The sequence below is a fragment of the Notechis scutatus genome, chromosome 3 (genome assembly GCF_049901735.1).
Source record: "Notechis scutatus isolate UNSWTSFEM ecotype Mainland chromosome 3, rNotScu1.2, whole genome shotgun sequence".
Lineage (NCBI taxonomy): Eukaryota > Metazoa > Chordata > Lepidosauria > Squamata > Elapidae > Notechis > Notechis scutatus.
The window spans coordinates 207,668,534-207,683,346 of NC_142011.1; the positions used below are offsets into that span (position 1 = coordinate 207,668,534).

Here is a 14,813-nt window from a genome sequence, read left to right on the forward strand (position 1 = left end):
AGGTTTATAGCAAAAGATTCTGCAATCTGCACTTTTGACTTTGCCCACTAGAGGACGATCTTGCACTAAGAAAAACTTCAAAGCTGATTATTCTCTCTCTTTCTCTCTCCTTATTGCATTCCAAATTAGAGCTTTGTTAGGACAACTAACAACTTAGACTTAAACTAATACTTGGACAAACAGTCTTTATTCTACCAGAGCTTTGCTCCACTTTGGAAAGAGACTTTAGAAATCTCCTACTTCAGCAGTGGCTTCATCAAGCACCAGCAGCTGCGAAGGATCAATATTGATTTAGAAAACCTAGAACATAGAATAACAGAGTTGGAAGGGACCTTGGAGGTCTTCTAGTCCAACCCCCCTGCTCAAGCGGGAGACCCTATACCATTCCAGACAAATGGTTGTCCAGTCTCTTTTTGAAAGCCTCCAGTGATGGAGCACCCACCATTTCTGAAGGAAACTTTTGTTCCACTGGTTAATTGTCCTCACTCTTAGGAAGTTTCTCCTTAACTCCTTGATTAGTTTCCATCTATTGATTCTTGTCTTGCCTTTCCGTGCTTTGGAAAATAGCTTGACTCCCTCTTCTTTGGGGCAACCCCTGAGATATGTTTCTCCATTCCTACTTTAGGGAAATGTAATATTCTGCCTTTTTAATACTTCTCAAAATATTTCACTCTTCTAGGAGCGGGGGTGTCTTTCCTCACTAGCCAAAGGAACCATGGGAGTGTCATTCAAGAAATCTAGAGATCTGAAGACCCATCCTTCTCTTCTCCTCCTGTCCTCCCTGTTAGGAATAACCATAGTTACCTAACGTTGTTTGGGTAAATAATATATAAACCATGATAGCAAAGTTTAAATGTGTTTTTCACTTTAAACTCTAAATGATATAATTTGGGTGCGGTTGAGAAACTGCCATAAGAGGGAGCTAGAGAACCTGGATTGCTACTGGATTGATGGTTGATTGTTCTGCGTGTTCCCTGTTGCTGACATCGAAGGAGGAAAGAGTTTTGAATGCTGCATATCTAATCTACTGTGAGAAGATATTTACTGGACTGATTTATGGGTTGACATTGTAAGTTAACTGACCTTTTTATTCGACACTGGATTTTTGCAATTGAACAATCTCCGGACTGAACTGACTGAACACTAGTGAATGATATTTGGACTGTTTGACCCTGCTACACTCTTAATGGAATAAACTATTCAACTAAGACAGTGTATCCGTTTTTACTGAGTGTGTAAACTAAAAAACGCTTTCTCTCATATTCGCCTGACTGCCTGACTGCTGTGCACATTCTGCTAGGGTATATCCCTAACACTCCCCGCATCACAACTCTTTCTGGAAGATGTAGAAGCAGCTGACGAGGGTGGCTCCCATCACAAGGACACCGCTGCTTGGTGCACTGCTGGCCCCGCCATTGTTGCAGTAATCACTTTGGCAGCATTGTGAAGAGATGTTGGATCCTTTGATTTCCAGGCCGAATCTGGAGCATTTTGGGGAGCACCATTTGCTAATCGCCAGTTCCTCCCCTAAACAGAGAAGAGCAACAAACAAGCATTGGAATGTGTGTGTGTGTGTGTGAGAGAGAGAGAGAGAGAGAGAGAGAGAGACAGAGACAGAGACAGAGACAGAGACAGAGACAGAGACAGAGACAGAGACAGAGAGGCATTTCTGTATGACAGAGCACTGTATATTTTTAGCGTGGGAAACATGTACAAATTTATCTATCGGTGTTAGAAATATGGTAAAAGGTATCTTCTGTTAACTGACCCAGGTCTCCACAAAGTTATGGATTAACAGCCTCCAAAATCCTTTAAACTTACACAAATATAAGAATTAATTAAGTACTTATTTCAAGTTGTAAACCCACACAAGCCAACACAGAGAGATCAGTTAACACAATGCGAACGTAATGACGACGCTCACAGTTCAAACGAAGAGTCCCAATCCACATCCTTGGATTTAATCAACCCTGGGGTCAACCCATATACACACACACATACACTTCTCAAGTGTCACCCTAGACCCAGCGTGCACAAACATCCACACGCTTCAAGACTCACAGCATGGACAAGTTCCTTTATGAATCATCCCTTCTATACCCCATTTTCTCTGTCGCTATCCCCGTGGACAAACCTCTTTGCTTTTGGTAATACATAAAAAAAAAAAACTTCTTTCCTCACATTTTCTGGATTTCATTTCCACTCAGAAGGATGGAAGGCTGGGTCAACCTTGAGCCACTCAGGATTGAACTCCTGGCAGTGGGCAGAGTCAGCTTGCAATACCGTGCATTCTACCCTACGCGAAAGGTGCCAGGTTTTGATCTTCCTTGCCAGCGTTGGTCAAGCCTGAACAGAATCCGTACCCAGAATGGTGTCTGCCAGGACTCATTGTTTAAGTGGGGTCTTGTCTCTACCCCTCAGTGTGACTGTGATGCTCCTTGACAAAATATCCATCACCTTGTGTCCGAATGTCCATCAAGAGCTTACACCGGCTCAATGTCTGATTTTTTTCCAACATAGATTGCACGAGATATGGAATAAGAAGTCCGCTCCCATAGTCTTGTGCAAACTGTTAAATCAGGGGTGGGCTTCAAATTTTTTAGCAAGGGGCTCTCTGCCCTAATAACCAGCTGGGTGGGCATGTGACTGGGTGTGTGTGGCCAACTCGACGTTGCTTCTTTGCCCTAATTACCTAAAAAAAAAAAAGATATATACCAAAAAGTTGTTTATTATTTCATGCATTTAATACTTAAATAAAAGACTGGATGAAACCAGGCTTAATAGCAGTGACTGTGAGAGGGATCTTGGAGTCTTAGTGAAGTTTCTGGTGAGTTGTGTGATTCTTATTATTTGGGAATTAATCCCCTCAGAGGCTAGTGGCTATGTTATCTGATTTTCTCTATGGCTCTTCCTGGCAAGCACTGAGTGGATTGTTTATCTAGCTTGCAACACTTTTACGAGGTGTGAAATGCTCTTGGCTGAATGCCCAGAAGTTCAATTAAGCCTATTAAGGGTTTTCCCTTGCTGCTTGTCTTTCTGAGGTGATTGGGTTATTGAGCCCTGCAGAGTCTTAGCTAGGGGCTCTCCCAAGCTCCTGCGAGCCCCCAGCAGCCCACCCCTGTGTTAAATCTATTCCATTGTGACCACCGCCTACCTATTTAAGTAGCAGTTACCATCAGAGGCAGCTAATACTCCACTCAACTTCACAATGCCACTCACCCCATACTCAACTCCATCGATTCCTGTGAATTTTCTTCAAAGGACAAATTCTTGTTCAAATTTTTGTCTCTCTTTTGGATTCTTGGTAGTTTTCTTTCTTAGCCTTCCATTGAAGTTGCTATTGCAGGCTCCTTCACTTCTACCAAGGAAGTGGTTCTTAGCCCCGTTGAAGTTCCTAATTACTCATCATGCATTCTGAGTCTTACCGGGTCCTTGCTGCATCTGTGACATACAGAATTTTTCCATGTCGGAGCATCTAATGGAGCTGGTACAATCTGCATGGGATTTTGCATGATCACATCTGAAACAATATAAGGACGAACCTGCATGTAGGGAAGGGAAGAGGGAAGAAAAGGAAAGGGATGGGGAAAGGAAGGAAAGGGGAGGTGTGGGGAGGGGAGCAAAAAAGTGAGGAGAGGGGACAGAAAGGAAGATATGGGGAGGGGACAGAGGAATGGGAGGAGAGCAGAGGGGTGGGGAGGAAAGGGGAGTGGAGAGAAAGGAAAGGAAGTTAAGAGGGGAGAGGAAAGAAGAGAGGAAAGAAGGGAAGGGAGAAGGAAGGGAAGAAAAGGGGTGGGGAGAGGACCAGGTGGGGAGGAGAGGGGAGAGAAGGGAAGGGAAAAGAAAGGGAAGGGAAAGGACATTTGTCAGTTGTTTTGTGTTTTCTATGGAACATTTTTGCTTACTGTAATAGATAAATTATTTATTTATTGAATTCATTTGCTGCCTATCTCATGAAACAATCCTGGGCAGCACACAACATAAAATATTAAAATTGTTAAACACATCAATATCTTTAAAACAATTAAAAAATCCAGATAAAATTATAATTAAAAGACGAGGAGGGAAGGAACAGGATGCATGGAGGGGTGGGTGGCATTGGTTCTTAATTTGTCAACTATCTCCAGGGTGCTGGTCAGAAGAGTGGAAGCCACTCTCACCTCAGGTGGTAAGATGTTCTAAAGCAGGGGTCACCAACCTTTTGGACCTCAGAGACCACCAAACCCATAATTTTAAATCCCAGGGACCACTAACTGGTTCTGTGGGCATGGCCTAATTTGTGGGTGTGACTTGGTGGTCATGTGACTGGCTGGGCATGGCTTGTATGTAAATATTATACATATTTAGATAAATATTGATTTTTTTTTAATAAAAAAAGAGCAACTTTTACCCAAAATCAGGCAAAGCAGGCAGGCAGATTGAGTTGCTCACAGAATCATTCAGTGATCTATCTATCTGCCATCGGCTAGCTCAGTCTCTCAAATTTGCTTGCCGTGAGTCTGCACTGAATAATAGAAGCTTCAGTGCTACGGGAGGTTCAGCTGTGCTTAAAAGCAGAGCCGAAGATCTCAAGACTAGCTAGAGAGCAAGAAATCCAACCATTTCCTGCTTCCTAGCTAATCTAAATCTCCCGTCACAGCAGAACAGATGATGGTCAGAAAAATAGCAATTTAGCAGGCAAGGTTACTGGGTAAGGAGTGAGTGGGCGGGGAGGGTTACCGCGGGCCATGTGGGCGGTGCAGCCTTGTGTTTCTGTGCAGCCTGGATTAATTGCTTTGGGGGGGTTGCTTTGGGGGTGAGATTTCTCTGCGGCCAACCAAAATTTTCTCTCAGCCCACCAGTGAGCCACGGCCCCTCAGTTGGCGACCACTGTTCTAAAGGGTGGGAGCCATGGTAGTGAAGGCCTTTCTCCTGCCCCCCACCAGCAGATATTCTTTAGCTAAAGAGGCCCACAGCAGGTCTCCTCTGCTGGTGTGGGTGGCGCAGGCCAGTCCCAGTGGTGTGAGGTGATTCCTCAAGTAACCTGGACCCAGGAGTGGGTTTCAGCTGGTTTGGACTGGTTTGGATGAACCGGATGTTAAATTTATAAATTTATATACTGGTTCGCTGAACCAGTCGTTGAACTGACTGGCTGGCCCTGCCCATCCCACCCCTCCCCTCCCAGAAGTCTCCACGTGGCTCCTTTTGGAGGCAGGTAAGTGCAGGGTCTGCGCGGAGGCTCTGGGGGGGCAAAAAACAGGCCTTCCAGAAGTCCGGAAACGAGCATGTTTCCAGCTTCTGGAGGGCCTCCAGACCCTGGAGGAGGTCATTTTCACCCTCCCAGAGGCCCGAGGCAAGCCTCCAGACTCTGGGGAAGGTGAAAAACAGTCCTCCTGAAGGTTCCAGTAGGTCACGCCCACCATGGCCACACCCACCCAGCAACCAGGCAGTGAACCAGTTGCTGGGATTTTTGAATCCGGCCCATGCCAGGCAGGATTTTTATGGTGATAACCAACACTTTGAATTGCATCCGGAAGCAGACCCGTAGCCAGTGCAGCTTGCGGAGCAGCGGTGTAACATGGGGTCATCTCAGGGCCCCCAAGAAGTGCCCATGCTGCCACCCTGTGCCCTATTTAAGGCCTCCAAATGGTCTTCAAGGGTAGCCCCGTGTAGAGCACATTGCAGTAGTCCAAATGTGAGGCGACCAGGGTTTGAATGACTGACCACAGGGACTCCTTTATCCCACACTGGCTGGGGGATTCTGGGAGTTGAAATCTGCACATCTTAAAAGTTGCTAAGCTTGGGAAATGCTGGCCTGGAGATTGTGATCCAGCACAATAAAAGAATGGAGCTCACACATGTTTTGGGTGCAGGATGAGGTGTGTTTCGTGTTGTCTTGTTTCTTAGCTGTGCTACAGGTGTCCTCCACAGCATGGCCACCCTCAATCCTGTCCTGGACTGGATTTTCTGGAGACCAAAACTGAGACCGAACAGAGGCAACTCAGAATAGAAGAATAACAGAGTTGTAAGGGACAACAGGAGGTCTTCTAGACCAACCCCCTGCTCAAGCAGGAGACCCCCATTGCAGATAAATGGCTGCCCAATCTCTTCTTGAAAACCTCCAGTGATGGAGGGCCCATAATTTCCTGCAGGCAAGCTATTCCACTGATTAATTGTTCTCACTGTCAGGAAATGTCTCCTGAGTTCTAGGTTGGTTCTCTCCTTGATTAATTTCCACCCATTGCTTCTTGTCCTGCCTTAAGATGCTTTGAAGAACAGGTTTCCTCTTCTCCTCATATCACCCCTAGTCCTCCTTTTCATTACATGAGACATACCCAATTCCTGCAACTGTTCTTGATATGTTTTAGCCTTCAGCTAAATCAACTCCTAGTTCCTAGTCTAAAATATGATTATACGGCAAAGTAGAAACAATCACTTCGTTTATTAAGAGAGGGTTGATTAAACTCTCAGTTAAAGGCCCAGGATGTGTGAGAATATTATTCTGAAGGTCAAAGAACAGTGGAATGGAGTTCAATATTTGGTTACTTAAAGACACTTCCACATTGCTTATCTGTCAACAATATGGAAATACTTTGCCTTTTTCTTTGTATTGGACTTTTTTCAGTATTCCAGCACATTCTATAGTCCAAGAGATTTCCTGAAGTTCTCCCATCCAAGTATTGCCCAGGTCAGATCCCAGCTTAGCTTCAGAGCTCAAACAAGGTTGATCCAGTGCTGCCACCTGTCGATCATGGATATTGTTATGTAATATGAATTATATCTGCTGAACCAGCAGTCAAGCCAGGCTCTTGAAAAATAATACTATTTGGGAAGAACCAACCCATTAAGGACACCATTTGAAAACCATGGTGCTCCTAAGGAGCCCTGTGGTCTCACAATTACTAGAAATTAGAAGAATTAAATCTTCCTATGTGAGAAGTTCTATTTTTATATATATATAGCACCACAGATCAAACAAAGGGTACAGTCACCATGTGCTTTACTGCTTAACTGTAACACGAAACAGGAAACTCTACTTAGAACAAAAGAACATAGAGTATCTACCAGGCCTTTGAAACTGGCAGCCCACAGGCCAGATGTATCACATGCAGGCCATGCCCACCCCAGCTCCGCAAAGGCAAAAAACTTCACAATATGTCACGATACATAACGTGACACAATCAAGTTTGACACCCATAGTATATACCATAGATCTAAACTTGTAAACACTGCCATCTACTGGCTGAATACTACCGTAATGGTTACACAAAAATACATTCCAACAATGAATCCCAATATCCTAGATGGGAAGTCCAGCTTCTGCAGGTCCATTGCCTCTGAGAGAGTGCTTAGTTTAGGTTGGTAACATTGAAGTTGGAATCTACCTTCCTATGACCTCAGTCCATGTTTCCATCTCTTGCTTCTAGAAAGGAGGAAAACATACTTCTTCGTGACTTTCATTTGGAGTGCCATTGCTTTCTACATCTTTGGTCTTTCTTTCTAAACATTCCCAGTTTCATCAATCCATCTTCACAGGACTAAACTAATTCTGTGAAGTTTTTAAATTCCTGCTTCTCTTCTCTTCTCTTCTCTTCTCTTCTCTTCTCTTCTCTTCTCTTCTCTTCTCTTCTCCTCCCCTCCCCTCCCCTCCCCACTCCCTTATCTCCTCTCCCCTCCCCTTCCCTTTCCTTCACTTCCCTCTGATAAACAACACAAAACAAGCAGAGAAAAGCAACCAAAATGATAGAGCATCTGGAGGCTAAATCATATGAGCAAGTAGCACTCCCATCTAGCACTTCCCTTTCAAAGCCAGGCTATAGTTGTTCAAAATCCTGGAAGCTGTTTTGATAAATGAGATAAAGCCAAGCCTAAACCACAAGTGCTGCTCTTGGCAGGCAGGATAAATCAAGACAGCTGGGGATAATTAAAAAGATCGACAAATTGTAGTGTTTTCACCACACTCTGTGTCTGCTGTAGACCTTTCCATCAGAAGGAGAATCTCTCTCTGTTCTATAAATGTGGACATGAACTGATATTAAAAAAAAGTTGTTGAGACTCTGGAAACAGTGAAAAGAACAGCAACAAAGATAACGAGAGGAATGGAAGCTAAAACATGAAGAACGGTTGAAGGAATTGGATATGTCTTTGTTGTGGCTCCGATTCCCGAGCCTGTGCTGTTAGAGGAAGAGGACCTGGAAGATGAGGAGGAGGAACTGGGTATGCCTTCCTCCCCAGGACCTTCCTCTCTGCCAATGCCTTCCTCCCTGATAATGCCTCAGGTTTCAGCAGACAACCGAGAGGAACAGCCTGAGATTAATCAGGAGGATGAGGGCATATCGGAGCAGCCCCTGACAGGGAGTCAAGTGGACGAATGTTGGCTTGATCCTAGGCAGCGTCGTAGGAAGAAATGTGAGCAGCAACGTAGGAGGCGTGGAAGGGTCAGAGAGTGAGCTGAGTCATTGAGACACACCCCACAGGGGATAAAAGTGGGTGTGTTTTCTCCGAAAACTTTGTACGGGACTAAGTTTACTTCTCTTCCAGGTTTCGTTGTGACTGTTTTTTGTGGTCTGCTTTGGAATCTTCAGTGAGTAGTTTTTCTTGTTATCTTTTCGGACTTGGCAGGCAGAGTGTGTTGGAATGCCAAGGACATTATCAGTATAAAGGATTAACTCTGTAAAGTCCGAGTCGGCTTGCCTGCCTGTGTTTGTGTGAGTTTGTTCTCTTTCATCTTTTTTGGAAAGAAGAAAGGTGAGACATAACATTTCTTTGTCTAGTGAAAAGTAGGACTAGGGGAGACATGATAGCAGTGTTCCAATCTCTCAGGGGCTGCCACAAAGAAGAGGGAGTCAAGCTTCTTTTCCAAAGCACCAAAAGGCAAGAGAAGAAGCAATGGATGGAGACTAATCAAGGAGAGAAGCAACCTAGAACTAAGGAGAATTTCCTGACAATGAGAACAATCAGTGGAATGGCTTTCATTCAGAAGCTGTGGGTGCTCCATTACTGGAAGTTTTTAAGAAGAGACTGGACACTCAGTTGTCTGAAATGGTATAGGGTTTCCTGCCTGAGCAAGGAGCTGGACTAGAAGATCTCCAAGACCTCTGTCATTCTGTTATTCTAATATATTTGCATATCATGGTGGGACCATCTCTTGGGCAGGACCATCATCCTTTCAGGCAATGCCAGTTAGATGTATACTGCATCTGCACATGGAGGTTCCTCATTGGCCAGTGGTAGACCCATCCGCAAACATTGCATTGCTAAACTTTGAAGAAGCAAGTGTGTAGGATGTGAAGACACACCTTACTTACCTACCCTGGATCTGCCACCTACAAATTTCATACTTTCACAGAACAATGGGGTTTTGCAATTAAGGAAGGGCAGGCCCGAGTGATCCAACTCTCTCTCCAGTTTTCCTAGAGGAGATACCACCCTTCCTAATTTACAGCAGCATTGGGCAAGTAAACGTTTGCCTGTTAATGAGATCTGGAAATGCCAGTAAAACTTACCAATCGGCTCCAAGTTTGGAGCTTCCTAGGACCTGAGGCCAGGAAAGGCTTGAAGGAGGAACATTTCCAACCAGATGAGGTTGGATTGAGAAGGGGATGGCAAGAGGGAAGCACATGGGGGTGTTTTACTGTCATAAAATTCATCTCTGCCCGACTATAACAGTGGTTGTACCAGAACTTCAAAGAAGAGCTCATTGGCTGCCCCAGATTTATTGACAAACTGTTGATATTATCATTGGCACCATGTCTTTTCTCATTTTGGGTCCTTCAGGGTTTCAGAACTAATCAAATTGATTCAGAACTAATAAAACATTAGTAAGGCCACACCTGGAATACTGCATCCAGTTTTGGTCACCACATTACCAAAAAGATGTTGAGACTTTGGGAAAAGTGTTGAGAAGAGCAACTAAGATGATTAAAACCCTGAAGACTAAAACGTATGAAGAATAGTTGCAGGATTTGGGTATGGATATTCTGGAGAAAAGAAGAACTAGGGGGTGACATGATAGCAGTGTTCCAGTATTTGAGGGTCTGCCACAAAGAAGAGGGGGTCAACTTATTTTCCAAAGCACCAGAGGGCAAGACTAGAAAGAATGGATGGAAACTAATCAAGGAGAGAAACAACTTGGAATTAAGGAGATACTTCCTAATAGTGGGGACAATTAACCAGTGGAACAGCTTGCCTTCAAACATTGTGGGGGCTCCAACACTGGAGATTTTTAAGAAGATACTGGACAGCCATTTGTTTGAAATGGTACAAGGTCTCCATGAGCAGGGGTTTGGACTGGATGACCTCTGAGGTCCCTTCCAATGCTATTATTCTGTTCTGTTATTCTGTTATTCTTTCTATAATCAGGTGGCTCTATCCCATCAAGCCCAAAGCAAGTCCAGATCTCCTGCCATGTGTAGGGGTTTGAACTAGATGACCTCCAAGGTCCCTTCTAACCCTATTATCCTATGTTCTATGAAAAGAAGAGGAACCTATGCCTTCTAAATCCATAACCCAACTGATGAGCTATGCATTTGCAACACATTGATTCAGGACAGTCAAAGACTCATTGGTCTTTCATTCAAGGTGTTAGGCCAAATTTGCTTTATTTTTGGCTACTCCCAAAATGGATGTTGTGGTCTGTCAGCCACCAGCACCTCCAGTAGCTGAATCAGAGAAGGAGGAGGAGGAGGAGGCGTGGGAGTCAGGGTCAGCATCAGGGCAACTGAGAGCTCTGAAGAGGAGAGAGAGAGAGAGAGAGAGAGAGAGAGAGAGAGAGAGAGACTGGGCTATCCATCAGGCCTCAGATGGAGAGTCAACAGGCCCCAGGTCTGGAGGTGGCTGATGAGGAAGAGGAGGAACAGCTGGGTCCAGTGCCTGATGTGCAGAAGGCAGAGGAGAGGAGAGCAGTGGAAATCTATGGGCCGGTCCTTGGGACAGAAGAGCCACCGCTGCTAGCGAAGCCCCACCCTAGCTCTGGGGACAAAAGGCAGGGGGCAGAGATGAATAGGGGTGGCAGGCAACGATTCATCTTCTGACTGGCCAGACTTGTTAGCCTGGGAGAGAAACATTTTGCCGGGGCTGCCGGCACTCCTAAGAGGGTTTGTCGTGTTTGGGGAAGCTGGGTCAGAACCATGGAACCTCAAGTTAGATGTTAGACGTTTCCTCCCCATCTTTTGTCCTCAAGATTCAGGCAATAAGCTACTGGAGAAGGAGCTTCCTCAAGGGATGACCATCCGTTTTGTAATTCAGGATCTCAAGATCAGATTTCATTAGAATCTCAAGGGAAAATACTGGAATCGGACTGTACAATGAGAAGAAGTAAGAGTCATTCTCTGGAACACCTAAACATGTGAGAGGGCTCTACATTAACACCCTGATATCCAGCTTCTCAACAAGGACAAAACCACCTTAAGCTCAATTGCAATGTCACCAGTGAGAGAATTTCAAGGAGGAAAGACATGTTGGCCTGGAGAACTCTAGAGGTAGCCAACATTATGTCACCCAGCTTCCCTTGCCTGATTCTGTGTTGGAAACAGTTCAGAAGCTTCAGAATGACTGAACAGATACATACACCAGTAGTATATTTCTGGAGCTAACAACCCACTGTATGGGCATTGCAAAAGACAAAAGACTTAATGTGACCCAAAATCTATTTGTGGCATTGCATCTTTTCCTTCAGCACTCCATCAAGCATCTCAAAGTTGGTTTTTCCAAAAGGAACTGGACTTTCTTTTCTTTCATAGAGTGTCATAGAATAACAAGAGTTGGAAGGGACCTTGGAGGTCATCTAGTCCAACCCCCTGCTCGAGCACAGGCCAGCCTACTCCAAATATTAGCCTCTATCTAGGATTGAACTCACAGCCTCCTGATTGCGAGGCAAGAGCTCCACCTCTAGGCCACCAGATCTTTCCTTTGCAAACATTTTTGCTTCTCGTCTAAGGAGCTTCTTCGGTTCTTCAGCTTCTTCCGTTTAGAACTGAAGAAGCTTCTTGAATGAGAAGTGAAATGTTTTCAAAGGGAGGGGGGAAAAAAACCCCAAGAAAGTCCAGTTGCCTCTTGGAAAAAGCATTTTGGGACAACCATGATCCTTCAAGTGTTATGTTGAAGTTCTTAAGGTTCTCCAAGTTCTGCTAGAGTAGGGGCATCAAACTCCAGGTGTTTAGATCTGGCCAGCACCGCCCTGGAAACAGGAAACGACCAGCCTGCGATGCCTCTGCCAGCAAAAAGTGAGATGGGGAGGGCTGCTTTGGGCCATAATGGACTCCTGCAGCCCTCCTCACTGGCAGAGGGATGCAGGAGGCTGTTGCTGCTGAAAACGGGGCCTGGAGGGCCACATGCAGCCCCCCCCAAGCTCTGTTTTCACTGGCAGAGGGCTAGCAAAAGAAACTAAAACAAAACAAAAGTAGAAATGTTTCCCCTTTCGCATTTGAGCATCCAAGAAGGGACAGGAAAGGAGAAAGAGAAAGAAGAAAGACAAAGGAATGATGGGAAGAGAGCAAGGTAGGAAAAGGAAGGAAAGAGGGGAAGGAAGAAGAAAGGAGAATGAAGGGAAGAGAAGGGAAGAGAAGGGAAGGGAGGGAGGGAGGGAGGAAGGAAGGAAGGAAGGGAGGGAGGGAGGGAGGGAGGGAGGGAGGAGATTATAATGAGAGTGAAGGAGGGCCTGACACAGAGGTGGTATTCAGCAGGTTCTGACCAGTTCTGGAGAACCAGTAGCAGAAATTTTGAGTGGTTTGGAGATCTGGCAAATCCCATCTCTGACTAGCCCTGCCCCCATCTCTTCTCCGCCTCCCAAACCCCAGCTGATTGGCTGGGTCTCCTTTTGTTGCCTTGCACAGGAGAACAGAGCTGGAAAGCAGGTTAGTGGGGTGGGGAGGGAATAGGATTTTGCAGTAACCTTTTCCCAGGAGTGGGGTGGAAATGGGGATTTTGCAGTATCCTTCCCCTGCCACACCCACCAAGCCACGCCCACAGAACCGGTAGTAAAAGAAATTGAATCCCACCGCTGGTCCGAGGGAAGTCCTGCCTTGGCCACCACTGGTGCCCCCAACACAAGTGACATCAAGCTGGTCAAACACAACCTTGATGTGGCCTTCAATGAAATTGAGTTTGATACTCCTGCGCTAGAGCATTTTCTGAGTTCATTTTCAAGGCCCTCTCATTGTTTCTTTAATCTAAGTAATCTCTTGGGGACCAAACTCACCTCTTTCCGTGGAAAAGATTATAAGCAGCGACAGAGGTATCAAATGTTTCATTGTGGCGAAGGCTCCCAGGGCTCGTATGAAGAGGCAGCTGTGCTGACACGATCGCAACTTCTCACCAGTGAAAAAGACCTTGCACATTTAAGGCCATTCCACCTGGGAGGAACACACAATTGCCGAAGGATATATTGTGTGGTTTGGCTGTTTTGTACAATTGGGGTGATTTTCAAAGAAAACCTGTAGAGCACGTTGGAGCTTGTCAGAACCATCTGGCAATGGAAGGTTTTATTATCACTATTGTGTGAAAATTACAGCCTCCCTTTGGCTGGGAAGGGTTTGAAATTGAAACCTCATTTGGCGAATTTGCATCGGTCTGTGAGACTGCTTCCTTTTATATTATTTTGCGTTAATGTTGAGAAACACAGCTTGGGATTGAAATCATCATGCTTTAAACGGTAAAATGCGGTTGTGAAATTCAATAGAAATAATAGTAGGAAATTAGAAACAGTGCAGACTAAGATGATAAGAGCAATTAAGATGATAAGAAGTTTGAAAGAAACCGTAGGGCTCCGGCATCTACCCCCATTTAAATTATGAGTCTCTAACCCACATCTCTCAGAGTTTAAAGAAGATTTATTAGGAGTGAACACGCAGGTGCTTCCTGGGTGTGGCAGATTCTGAGACACATCATTCATTTCACCCTGGTCTTCCCCCACCCCCTGGATGTATATTCTCCAATGGGACACATCCATAGCCAAGAGTCATCAATCATGCTCTCCAGTAATAATCTTGTGTGCCAACAGCTTCGGCTGCCTAGCTATTATCTGAAGCATTTAAGGAATGCACTACTTCCCCCACTTCCTTTCTGCTGGCAACTCTAAAAGGCCAGAGAAATATTTTCGAGTTGACACTGTAAGTTGACAATGGCAACTACCTATAAAGAAAACTTCTACAAAATGTTCTATAGGTGGCACTTACCACCAGTGAGATTAGGAAAGTTGTTTAAAAACATGTTCACCAAATGCTGGAAATGTAACAAGACACTGGGCACGTACTATCACATGGACAACAATACATACATGGTTAGAAAACAAAGGTTGAAGCTGCATATAGGTCAGTGGTGGCTAACCTTTTTGGGCTCCTGTGCTAAAAATTGTGGGCACGCGTGCTCGCGTGCCAGCACCCAGAAGGCAATGCGCACACCCCCACACCCCCTGTTCATGCACGTGCAATTCCCCACCACCACCCCTTACCTGCACTGCACCTCACAGCTGATTTTCAGCTGGTTTGAGGCCTTTTTCAGCCTCCCAGAGGCTTGAAAAAAAGCCTTTGCAGGCCAAATAATAGGCCTATTTTGTCACTTCCGGTATTACAGGAAGTGATGAAATGGGCCTATTATTCATCCTGCAAAGCCTGCAGAGGCTTTTTCAAGCCTCTGGGAGGCCAAAAAAAGACCTCAAACCAGCTGAAAATCAGCTGTGAGGTGCGCGCATGCGCAGTGAGGTAAGTTTGCCTGCGGCTCGTGTGTCGGCACAAATGGCTCTGTGTACCACCTGTGGCACGTGTGCCATAGTTTCGCCATCACAGGTATAGTTGTAAGGCAGAAATATTTTTGTTAGGTATGATACCAGAAAAGTA

At 45.2% G+C, this 14,813-nt stretch overlaps 1 protein-coding gene across 1 annotated transcript in view; it reads right to left on the minus strand.

The window, feature by feature from the left end:
- Positions 1 to 14,813, minus strand: part of LOC113427716 (lymphocyte antigen 6E-like) — a 22,975-nt gene continuing 8,162 nt past the window's right edge. The window contains exons 2-4 of the mRNA XM_087958905.1: positions 3,426 to 3,542; positions 1,315 to 1,527; positions 1 to 781 (exon numbers count right to left, since the gene is read on the minus strand). Coding sequence (XP_087815031.1) covers positions 1,325 to 1,527; positions 3,426 to 3,542 — 320 coding nt within the window. The 3' untranslated portion in view covers positions 1 to 781; positions 1,315 to 1,324. The remainder of the gene's footprint in view (positions 782 to 1,314; positions 1,528 to 3,425; positions 3,543 to 14,813) is intronic.